A 12,768-nucleotide genomic window follows, 5' to 3' on the forward strand; every position below is an offset into this window, starting at 1 on the left:
ACCCTATACTATACTCACATAGCACGACCCTCTCTTCCCAGGGCGCTCCAAACCAATCTCGCATCTAAAAACTCTTGGAAGTCATATCCTTCAACGCCTGACACCCTGTCACGCTCACTCGCTCACTTGCCAATGGCTAAGTTGCAACAACTGGAACATCCTCTGTCCCCAAACCAGATCACAAACTCCTCCCCGAAGCTTATCAGATTCTCCAGAACTCTCACCGATTCGAGTATGGATCCTGTACTTTCAGTAGTACGGGCCCAATACTACCTTCCACACTTATCCATACTTTCCTCAGCAATCTTCCCGAATTGTCCAAGTCACTTCCTCAAACTGGTACACCCAAGTCTCACTGAACTTCACTACTAACCCACTGAACATATCCTAGGCTTTCCTAGGTTCTCGAAACCACCCAGTCCTCGGCTGCTGAAAGATTCCAAATAATGTCAACTAGCTACTCCGTGAATATAGCCACATGCAACACAGATCAGATAATCCTTCGAGTAAGAGACACATCCCTAGAACGGTTGGACTCAGACAAGAGTTGTGCAATAGGGTCAAGTCCATCACTTTGAGATTATCCGGCCTGTGTCCCATGTGACTTAGCATATTCACTTAGTAGCTAACTCACATCACAAAGAGCCCCACAAAGCACAAAGTAAACAACATTCAGACAATGGAAAATCCAACCATCATAATCCATTCAAACCGTTCTATCCTCTAACCAGGGATCTATACATGCAATTCAATGGCTCATACAATCAGGCATAACCTAAGCAAGTTATACTATCACCGGCTGATCAGTACTAGCATGCAAGTCTACAAGCACATACAATAGGCATATAAGGCATCATCCTAGATCCTCAGCCCTAATCTAGCATGCAGTTTTCATAAGCATATCATAACATAACATAACATAACATGTATGGGTATCTTGGGGAAAACTTACTTTAGCTCGGCTAATTGCATGCATCACACACTTTGTTCTTTTCAAAGTTCTATTATCTTTTCAAACTTCTTTTTATAAAAGAGTTTTTACTTTTGAAAATTTTCATACCGAGTCCTTAGTTTGAGTTCAAACACACCCAAAGTATGCCCGAATTCCTCAAACCAAGGATCTGATACCAACTTGTAACATCCCAAAATTCAAGGCCAAAAATTTCATTTTTAGATAAGTTATTATAAAACCAACAGTATAAGAAAACATCCATAATATCATGCCATGTCAAAACCAAAGTAGAAATAATCAAAACATGTTATCATAAAACAATATCATAGTGTAATCCCAAATATCTAATGTGCGGAAAACCATAGTGTGATGCGTTGCGATCGAGCCGACTCCTTTCCTTTGAAAACGAGTACCTGAAACCAAAAATGTAAACTGTAAGCACGAAGCTTAGTGAGTTCCCCCATCCTACCACATAACATACAATCATGTAGCATACATACTGTCGGGAAATTCTAGGGTGCCCGACCTACCCGGTCCGGCCATTTTGGAGTGCCGACCTACCCTGTCAAGCAGTTATGGGGTGCTGACCTACCCATGTCAAGTCATTATGGGGTGCTGACCTACCCATGTCAAGCCATTTTGGGGTGCTGACCTACCCTTCGATCCTAACAACCGAACTCTAGGGACTATTTCACCCCTACTACTACTATCACATATATCATAACATAATCATATTGTCAGACATATCTGGGGTGCCCGAACTGCCCTTCGATCCTAACAACCGAACTTGGGGACTATTCCCATCCTACTACCACTACCACTATCACATATAACATATCATGCTAGCACATAAACATATCAGATAGTAACAAACCTATATGAATATCACAAAGACAATAATCTAACATACAACCCCTACTGGTGGGCCGACATTGTAGCCGTAGACCCACCGCTACTGGAAGGTAACTCACCTCACACTGTTGAAGTCCCGCAGACTCAACCCCAGCTGTTGGATGATAGATTCCCGAACTGTCAACACCAAAATAACACCCAATTAATAATTGGGTTCCAATACATAACCATAAGTCCATGCTTGGGGGTAAAAGACTACTCTACCCCTAACTTGGCTTGATTCAAGGCTGAGGCCCAATCCAAAGGCCTAAAAGTCCAACTATGGCTCAAAGCCCAACATATGGCCTAATTTTCCAAATTGGGCCCAAGCCTTTACATGTATTATTCAAAGGCCCAACCAAAAAGTCCAATCCAACATTTGGTATTCTAATGGCCCAATATCTCATAATCATAAAGGCCCAAACTATGGCCCATCTGTGGCCCAATTTTCCAAATTGGGTCCAACTCCTCATATGGGCCTTACCTCAAAGCCCATTAATTATTCTAGTCCACTTGCTTGATCTTGGATGTCCCATTAATAACCCAAGTGAAATTAGGGTTTCACATGAAATGACGATTAAGGTTAAGTGTTTCTCACTTAACCCATTAAGGACTTAATCCATTAAGTCCATTACTCTTATAAACAAATCATATGGTGTGATTGGGCTTAATACATAATTCCATTCCAATGGCCCAAATGTGGGTCCCGATAATTCCAAGCCCATAAATCCAATATTAGGGTTTTCTAAACCCTAATTAGGGTTTCCAATCCCATATTAGCCCAATAGACCCAAACCCAAGTCCTTAAGCCCATTAGGGTTTTCTTTAGGTTAATTAGGGTTTATTACACCCATTAGTCACATGTTTAGGCTTTTAGGTCCATTAGGGCTTTATTGGGCCCATTAGCCAACTAGGGTTTTAGTCCTTTGTCCAAACATCCAACAAGCAATCCCAACACAACTAAGCACACCGCCACCCGACACGGGGGCCGGTGGCAGTAGCCACCACATCATGGTGGTGGTTTTGACTTTCTTTCCATTATTCCATTTTTGTTACAATTTATAATGCCAAATTCCAAAATAAATACACACACTAATGCTAAAAACACACACACATATACCACCTTGTGGTGGCCGACGGTGGCGAGTGGTGGCAGCCACCACCTCACAGTGGTGGTGGATTTCCGGCCAACAAATGAGCATTCCACATAGCTCCATCAATCCCACACTCAAACACATAATAAATTTAACATACAAGTATATCACGCGAACATAGCAAAACGAACACCCACACACTTTCCTTGCTTGCAGCGGATCCAAACACCATCCTGGTGGCGGTTGGCGACGACAGAGGCACAAAACGGCGGCAACAGCGGCGGCGGTGCATGGCAATTCGGAGAATTGTCAGCCACAACAACCGCCCGGAATGGCGACTGTGCAGCGGCAAAATAAGAATAAGACAGCGGCACCGTAAAGAATGGGGAATAAAGACGGTGACACTAGACCCACCGAGCATAGCAGCAACAACGTTTGCGATGACAGCCACCACCTCACGGTGGTGGCGGTGGTTCATGACCTCAACGGCGGGGTAGCGAGCGGCGAAAGACGGCGAAGTAGCAGTGACCAGGTAACGATTGACTCACCAAGGCGGCGACTGGAGGGTTACGGTGGTTCTTCCCCATCTACACGCGATGTCCGACGATACGGCAACGGAAACAGTGGCTGAGGAGAGCTTCTATGGTGATGGCGGTCGTTCGGTGGTTCCGATCTCCATGGTGGTGATGGTGCGATGCCTGAAGTGAAGAAGGATGTGGCGGCCGGTGGGAGGCATAAGGGGTGACGGCTGGAAGGGTTTTGTTAGGGTTAGGGTTAGGGTTAGTATGGGTTATATACCCGTGCCCTAGGAAACTTAATGCCATAATGGCCGAGATGGCCCCTCCCATATCATTTTCTTTCAACATTAATCCGATATTTACCAAATAAACCCTCAGCATTAGAATCCATCACAATTTAGGTCCAATATTTACCAATTTCACCCATGCTTCCATAATTACTCCCAAATTCGATCCCTAATTTACCAAACAACCCCTTAGCCCCAAAATCTCTTCCAATGAAGTCCCAGAAGTTACCATTTAGTCTCTGCCTTCATAAGTACTTACAAAACCAGTCAGGAACTTACACTTTTAACCCCTAACTTCCAAATTATGCTAGATAACTCTTCGAAATCAACACCTTGCTATATAATTATGGATTTTAGGGCTATTATACAATCGTTAATTTATTAATTAATTTATTTATTAAATAAACGGGGTGTTACAATAACCGAGTCCCAACCCAAAAGAACCAAAAGCCCAATATGGCCCAAATTACTAAATGATACCTAAAGCCCGTTATTGGCCCAAATTCAAGAAGGCCCAAATCCTAATAATGGCCCAAATTCAGAAAGGCTATTAGCCTAACAAGGCCCAAAACCCTAATAGTCAAAATATGGCCTAAATCACAAAAGTCAACGAAAGTCAACTACTGCTAAGTACGCCCAACGTACTCAGACTTACGCCCTGCGTACGCCACCTTTGGCCAGTACGCGCTGCGTACCAGTTGGGTACGCCCAACGTACTCCACAACAAGCCCATCTCACCATTAAGTGCTTAATCGGTTAAGCTATTAAGTCCACTTCTCAAATCTGATCCGAAATGATGTCTTAACACATAAAGTTGACAACTTTACTCCTTTACATGTCTTAATGGGACCCATTACTCAATAAAACCCATAATAAGAACCTTAACTCATGCATGGTCCAATATAACACATCAAGATTGCATTTTTATGCACAAGGAGCCTAAAAAATGCTAAGATCTACCATCCCTATCTTCTGGAGTAGCTCATACTCTCAAGCATGACTTAAGGGACCATATAATGCACAAAAACAAGCCCTAACTAGATATAACAAAATGAACCATCAAGTTAAGAGCTTTATACCTCTAAAAGCTTTCCAAGTTGGTAATGGTTATGGATCCACAAGCTCCAACCACACCAATGCAACTTCAAAGAGTTCTTCCTTCAAGATCACCAAAAACACCTTCAAAGGTCATTTCTAAGCTTAACACACTCAAATGACAATTAGGGGTTCGTTCTCAAGGTTTGGAGAAGTGGAGGCTGGTCATAAGTAGGGCCAAGAGTAACACTAAAAATTAGGGTTTTCCCCAGACGACCGTACGCCCCGCGTACGTGGGTGCCTCTCTCCGAACCCCGATTTCTCCTTTGCTCTGAAGAAGATAATGATTTACCCTTAAAATAGCCAATGTTACATTATCATTTATATCCTTTATATGGAGATTAGAATACTTTGCCAATGTTACATTATCATTTATATCCTGCATGAAAGGATGATGTGGTAGAGGGTGGGGGTGGTTGGAGGGAGGGGTATTATTTTCAAGTTTTCTAAATAAAAAAAATTTAAGTCCTTAAAAATGGTCACTGAGGTATGAAAAGACCAAAAAATTAACAAGTTCTAATGATCATTCATTAAAAGTTTTGAAACCATAAGAATTCTTTTAAAGATAAAAAAAATTAAGGATTGAACTTAATTTTTTTTGGAATGACTATTTTAAAGTTTTATTTTTTTTTATAAATTAAGTCTAAATTATTTTGACCATGCAAAGTAAATACGTTTGGACTTAGGGGTGTTCGTTTGGATGGATCGGTTTGTTCCGATCCAATCAAGTGAATCCAAATTGATTTCGGTTTTCAAAACATGGATCCGAATAGTCCAAACTAAATTCAAATCCGATCCGATCCGAACCAATTACAATTCAGTTGGATCGGTTTTTATAATTCGGTTTACAAAAACCGAAACATTTTAAAACGACATATAATTATAATATTGTCCAACTTTACACGAGAAGCAAAAACAAATTATTTAGTTTAAATTTGAAATTTATAAACAATTAATAGAAATATATAATATAGTTAAATATTTTATAGAAATAAAAATTTTCGAGAGAAAATACATATTAATGTTTTTTTTATCGGGGGAAACGTTTTAAGCCTATTTGAAAAATAAATTACAAAATTAATAAATACCTATAGATATATATTATAAATAGATAAATTATAAATGTTTATTCGGTTTTTTTGTACTATTCGGTTCTGATAAACCAAAACCAATCCGAAATTCAAAATAATAACTCGGTTTTGTTGAAAACCAATCCAAAAATCCGAATAATCGAACCAAAAAACCAATCCAAATTGTCCAATTGGTAAATTCGATTTTATCCGAATAGTAAACGGCCCAGGATTTTTTTTTCCAATCGTTATTGTTTAAATATTTTTTTTCCAATCGTTATTGTTTAGTAAAAAACTCCTTTTATTTTATTTGTGGCCCGACAATACAAAAATTAAGATATTAGGTAAAGCTGTAAAGGTTCCCGCCATTGTGCATATTTTCGCGCCACCATTTATCCTAATTTATCACAATTGAAAGGACTAGTGCCTGAGCTAGGGTTCCGCCGTAGCATCGTCCATCAATTCGATCAACATGGAGTTGACTTCGCAAGTAGCCCAGCTTCTCAACAACACCCTCAGCCCCGACGGTGAAGTTCGCCGTTCTGCATCTGATGCTCTCGACTGCCTCTCTCCGAACCCCGATTTCTCCTTTGCTCTGATCTCGATCGCCGTCGGTGGTAATTTTCTCATTCTCGTCCCGTATTGCTTTGATTGAGTAGCTAATTTTGCTTGGGTTGTATACGCAAGTTAAACTGTTAATACATCTACTTATAAGATATAATTGTGTAGTTATTCTGCTCATTTATGGTACGTTTTTATTTTAAGAAGTTGACACATAGAAACAAAGCCGGCGTAATCAATCTGGATTCAGATTGTTTCCGTAGATCAATATACAGTTTCTACAGCAGTCAGGACTAATTTTCCATAAATCCGATTTTCACGCAATCTGTGTAAGTAATATATCACTGGCATAAATATCGGTGCTCAAATGGTATAAGCGCCATTGATTATCTTATAACTCTCATTCTTAATGTTCAACAAAGCCAAAACTAACTGTAGTTTTGTATATGTAAGGAAAATTTCTAAATTCTATTCCATCTATTCAAGAAAAAATCTACTTACTGTTTCTTTGTTGTACTTTCAGAATACAGAAACTTTTAATACTTGTTATAGTGTTTAATATGGTTATGAGTTGTTACCAGAAAACGTTAGAGTGCACTACAACTTGAAATTTAATGCTTGAAGGTCAACACATCTAGTAAATATCTTCTGGCAACAAATTAATGATTGTATGTAGCTGTAGTAATCTGCAATGAAATTGGAATATATTATTGAATTATATGATGATTGCAGGAGGTGAGAATCAAGGTCAAAGCATTGCTGCTGCAACATATCTGAAGAACTTCACAAGGCGTAATACGATTCAAGGTGAAACAGCTTCAAGAGTCAACAAGGAGTTTAGAGACAGGCTTGTACTTGCTTTGCTTCAAGCAGAACCTGCAATCTTGAAAGTGTTGATTGAAGCAGTATGTGTACTTACTCTTATAAATTATCTTTTCATTTGATCAGCTTTTAAGTTTTAACACATGATTCTGCAGTTTCGTCCCATTGTTGATGCTGAATTTGTGAAGCAAAATTTATGGGATGAACTTGTACCTCAACTGAGATCAGTAATTCAAGATAGTGACCTGGTTAATAGAAGTGGGAATTCTAGGTGGAAGACCATCAATAGCCTTACAGTTCTCCAGTCAGTTATCAGACCATTTCAGGTGATCTAAATAGTGTTAATAGTGACTATTTGTGTTTCAAGTTTGTTTTTTTTTTTTTTTTTATGGTTTTGTTTTCACTAAAAAGTATGACCTGTTTTGTTTCTGGCAGTACTTTTTGAATCCAAAATTAGCAAAGGAGCCAGTTCCACCACAGCTAGAGCTAATTGCACAAGAAATTCTCATACATTTGATTTCTCTATTTCATCTATATGTGGAAGATCTGTGTGTTCAAAATAAAGTTAATATGGATGCTGAGAAGAGTCTTCTCATAATGAGCAAGTGCATCTATTATGCTGTAAGTATTAATGTTCTTTGAGAGGAGATGACCCTTCTTTCTTGTTGTGAATACCAATCATAAAACAGCAAATTATTCAGTTGCTACATTTTATAAATGTTATAAAATCTTTGTGTTAAAGTAACAAAATTGATGGTTTTGTAGGTGAGATCGCATATGCCATCTGCTTTGGTTCCTCTGCTTCCTTCTCTTTGCCATGATTTAATTCGTATCCTCCATTCTTTAAAATTTGAAGATTGTGATTCTTCTGAGGATGGATACATGCTGAGGTTGAAGACTGGAAAGAGGAGTTTGCTTATTTTCTGTGCTCTTATCACTCGACATAGAAAGTTCTCTGATAAGTAATGCATTAACATAATAACATGGATCAAGTTTGATAAGCTTCAATTCGTTTCTATCACTACTCATTTTGTTGCATCTTTTTTACAGACTGATGCCAGACATCATAAATTCAGCTGTGAAACTAGTGAAGTTTAAAACAGACTTCAGTGTAAGTTCCATTGATCGGAAAAGGGCAAAATGCAAGGAATAGAAATTTACTTTTATTTGTTTGTTTATTATATCATCCTACATTCATTTATTTCTATTACAATATTCTCCTTACACCTTTTTTCTTTTGAAAGCATTGTATTTTGTAAGTTTTTACTTTAATTTTTATTTTCTTAGGAAATTTTGCTTTGAAAAATCTACCAATACCAGTGAAAATGGCTTTATATTTAAATGACATTGCTATGATTGCATACATTTTTTTGAATTACAGTGTTGTAGTAGGAAGAAATTCAAGTTGGATGCTATTATGAACAACTAATTGGAAACACATTGCTATTTCTTGCATTAACCCGTTGCAAAGAAACAATTAAATTGTTGTTTGACCTTCCAATGCTGTTTTGACTTACCTTTAACTTTATCTTTAGCCTTTAATATGGTAGTGTATTGATTTGATATGTGTTTTATACAGAAGCTGGATAATCTGGGAGAGAGGGTTATGTCTTTAGCTTTTGATGTTATATCTCGACTTCTAGAAACTGGCCCAGTGAGTTATCATTCAGTTCATCAGCCAATTAATATTTGTTTTCATTTTATTCCTTCTTACAAATGAATTATAATCATCTGGAAACAGGGATGGAGACTTGTTTCACCACACTTTTCATCTTTACTGGAGTCTGCAATTTTTCCAGCAATAGTAATGAATGAAAAGGTTTGATAATTATTGCTTCAATTTTGCTGTTTGTTATTATTATAAGTATTATGATGGTTGTTAATTGAAAATGCATTTGCATCAAAATATTAAGTAATGTTTACATTGAAATAATTTCTTCTTTTGGAGTAGGATATTACGGAGTGGGAGGAAGACTCAGATGAGTACATAAGAAAAAATCTCCCTTCTGAATTGGTATACACTTGTTCTATTTTGTGTTAATTACTTATTTATGCAACAATGATTCACCTTTTCCCCAATTTGTTTGACAGGAGGAAATTTCAGGATTGAGGGAGGACTTATTCACTCCAAGAAAAAGCGCATTGAACTTACTTGGTGTTATTTCAATATCAAAGGTCAGTTTTATCCTTAAGTCACTGAACTATGGAGTCCTATCCAATTATAGGCTTTATAGCATTGTGCTTGAAGTTTATTAAATCATGTTTGTAGGGCCCACCTGTTGCAGCTTCACTTACATCTAAACGTAAAAAAGGTGAAAAAAACAAACAAAAAGGTCGCAGTTCTATGGGGGAGTTATTGGTGCTTCCTTTTCTCTCCAAATTCCCTATCCCATCTCACACAAATGCACCAGTAAGGAAGATCACAAATGAGTAAGTTCACAAGCTCTTTTTCTGATTCAATAATTGTCAAATAATTTCCAAACTCCCCTTTGCACCTTTTCTATTAATATATTTTTTTAACTTTGTAATTATTTCATTCCTGGCAGTTATTATGGCGTTTTGATGGCATATGGCAACCTTGTAGATGTAAGATTTCAATCAGAAATGTTGAATTTCTTACATTTGTGAGATATAAAACCTTTTCCAAGACTATTAAATGTAATAATTATCATTTTACTTTCAGTTTCTGAAGGAGCAGAAACCTGCATATACAACTACACTAATCCGCTCAAGAGTGCTACCATTGTACAATGCATCTTCTTGTGATCCTTATTTGGTTGCTTCTGCTAACTGGATTCTTGGAGAGCTTGTTTCCTGTATTCCTGAAGTGAGTTTCTTTTTTTCATTTTAGTCTCGTCTGTCCAAAAAGACATTAACGCCCTCGATTATTTTCAGGAGATGAGCTCTGATGTGTATACCTCACTGTTAAAAGCCCTGACAATGGAAGACACAGAGGATATTTCATGCTACCCTGTACGTGTATCTGCTGCTGGTGCAATCGCTCAACTTGTCGAGGTGTGTAGATTGAGATTGTTTTCTTCCGATTTCGCCCTTTGGTTTTGAACATTTGTTTATTTTTTTTTATATTCCGGTTTTGCCCTCTACAGAACGAATTCCTTCCACCCGAGTGGTTACCAATTCTTCAAGTTGTAGTTGGTAGAATCAGAGAGAGTAATGATGAAGAGACTGAGAGTGCCATTATGTTTGAGGTTCTTAAAACTTTAGTGGAAGCTGGAGGTGATGCTGTTGTACCTCATATCCCACATATTATTTCACTACTGGCTCAACATATTCTAAACCATATTCCTCTTAGTCCCGAGCCTTGGCCTCAAGTAAGTTTAATTTTTTTTGTCTGAATAAATTTCTTTAGTTTTCAAAATAATATTTCTGATTGTAATTCTCTATTATAATAGGTGGTTGCACGAGGTTTTGCAGCATTATCAGTAATGGGTCAGTGTTGGGAGGAATCTTTTCCTGGGGGAGTGGCGGATGATGCACAAACTGATGTTGTGGTGTCTGGTAGAGCCACCATTGACAAAGCTTTTACAGATCTTCTACAAGAAGCTTGGCTGAGACCTATGGAAGATGAAATTACAGAATCGCCTTCGCCATCGTCATGCTGCATGGACGATTCATCGACACTACTTGTATTCATCATGTCCAATCTCGACGAATGCGATAAAATCCAGATCAAAAAAGTTACAAACCTCTTGCATGCATGGGCCCACCAGATTTCAAACTGGAGCTCTTGGGAAGAAGAAGAAGATTTATCAATCTTCAATTGCATCAAAGAAGCCGCTCACCTCCACAGAAAAATTAGTGTAACAAACTTCATTCGCAGGTCAAACAGCGGTCAACCCTCCATTATTGAAAACATTGGTAGCTTTGTCAGCAGTGCTTTTTCACAGTATCCATCTGTGATCTATCGAGCAGCATCTTCGGTTCATATACTCTTGCATCTTTCAACTTATTTTCCTGATGAAGAAATTGTAATGCGGGATTTGACCATGGCTTTTTGTCAGTCAGCATTTGATTGTTTTAGAGAACAACAATCAAAACCTTCTCTTTGGAAGCCATTGTTGCTTGCTATATGTACCTGTTATTCATGCTATCCTGATGTTGTTGAGAATACATTGGAGAAGGATCAAGTTGAAGGGTTAAAAACGTGGGCCCAGGCTCTTTGCTCCATCTCCTCCACTGAGTTTGAACATGGATTAACAACAGAGAATGAAATCAAGTTAACTGGTAAATAATTTTTTTTTAAATTCTTCTTTGAAACTCTTCACTGCATTATTTAATAATAATAAAATTTTCCAGTATTAACCTTGGCAAAAATGATTACCCGAATGATTACGGGTGGGAATGACGGTGGCGGGTTGTTGTCGGAGTGCTTGGCGGCAATGATGGAAGCGACTGTGCGGTTGAAAGAAGCTCAAGAGGAGGATGAAGATAACGATGAAAATGAAGATGAGAACAACACTGATGATGACACTGAGGATGATGAAGATGATGATGATGATGAGGTTTGACTTTTTGACTCTCGTAGACCTTTTTTTTTTAAACATTAACTGTTTTTTGTATCAAGGAAAAAAACATGGGATTTGGAATTATATCTTTGTTTGTTTTGTTTCTTAGGATTCAGAAGATGATGGTGTACATGAAGAAACCGAAGAACAATTTTTGGAGAGGTGTGCACAAGCAGCCATTGAGATGGAAAACGGGACTAATCTGGAAGAAATAGATGAGGAAGATGAAGAGCAAGAAATAGAAATGGGTATGTATTATTAAGTTGTTCTGTTCTTTCCATATTAAGTAAAGAAGAGAACTTGTACTGTGACTGAGTAACTTACTTTTTGTGTGCAGGAGAGTTGGATGAGGTTGATGCGCTAAGCATTGTGAAGTCATTGATAGAAAGTAATCGTGAAATAGTTTTGCAAAGAGCGGATTTGCCACAACAAGTTGTTTCAAGCTTTGTTGATGCCTTCCCTGGTTTGGTTTAGGGTGATATTTCTTTGCTTCTTTTGGTGTGTGCCATTTTTGCATTTAAATTGAGGAAAGTTGGTGTGATTCTTTTTGTGGAGTTATATGAGAATTTGTAGGTTGCATTATGCATGGGGTGGTGGGACATTATTTAATTTGAATGGTTTGACCAAGTGGTGGATGTGTATATTTTTATAAATGAGTTGATATTCATATGTATCTGAACTTTTATATTTTGTCCTCAGGTGTTTACTAAGTTTATGTGTATGAGTGTGATATGTATTTTGGAAGAAGCCATCTTTGGTACATGATTTTGCAAAGTAAATAAATAGCAATATTTGACTGCTGAATTGCTGATTTGTTGCGAGGATTCAAGACTCTTTGCTTTTGTTTTATACAAAACGGTGCAAATGGTCCCGGTGGTTAGTTGAAAATTGCTATTTTGGTTCAAAGTGTTTTCAACTAGCACTAGTGGTCTAAATTTTTTTATTTTGTCTT

At 37.9% G+C, this 12,768-nt stretch overlaps 1 protein-coding gene across 1 annotated transcript; it reads left to right on the plus strand.

The window, feature by feature from the left end:
* The first annotated feature begins 6,273 nt into the window (after positions 1-6,273).
* LOC145056696 (ARM repeat superfamily protein) lies at positions 6,274-12,503 on the plus strand. Its single transcript, XM_079004406.1, has 19 exons — positions 6,274-6,524; positions 7,201-7,373; positions 7,446-7,616; positions 7,726-7,911; positions 8,056-8,252; positions 8,341-8,401; positions 8,870-8,944; positions 9,032-9,109; positions 9,242-9,304; positions 9,382-9,465; positions 9,560-9,720; positions 9,837-9,876; positions 9,974-10,117; positions 10,186-10,305; positions 10,398-10,622; positions 10,704-11,535; positions 11,608-11,813; positions 11,926-12,064; positions 12,154-12,503. Exons 1-19 carry the CDS (start codon positions 6,380-6,382, stop codon positions 12,288-12,290), a joined length of 3,237 nt encoding a protein of 1,078 aa, XP_078860532.1. The 5' UTR covers positions 6,274-6,379; the 3' UTR covers positions 12,291-12,503.
* Positions 12,504-12,768: the final 265 nt, after the last annotated feature.

This window comes from Lactuca serriola, chromosome 6 (genome assembly GCF_051521515.1).
Source record: "Lactuca serriola cultivar US96UC23 chromosome 6, Lser_US96UC23_V15, whole genome shotgun sequence".
NCBI lineage: Eukaryota > Viridiplantae > Streptophyta > Magnoliopsida > Asterales > Asteraceae > Lactuca > Lactuca serriola.

Excerpts from the sequence above, each read along its gene's own strand:
- LOC145056696 (XM_079004406.1), top strand. The coding sequence starts at position 6,380 with ATGGAGTTGACTTCGCAAGTAGCCCAGCTTCTCAACAACACCCTCAGC. Across the intron at positions 7,374-7,445 it reads TGAAAGTGTTGATTGAAGCA|TTTCGTCCCATTGTTGATGC; the intron begins GTATGTGTACTT and ends ATGATTCTGCAG. Across the intron at positions 7,912-8,055 it reads GCAAGTGCATCTATTATGCT|GTGAGATCGCATATGCCATC; the intron begins GTAAGTATTAAT and ends ATGGTTTTGTAG.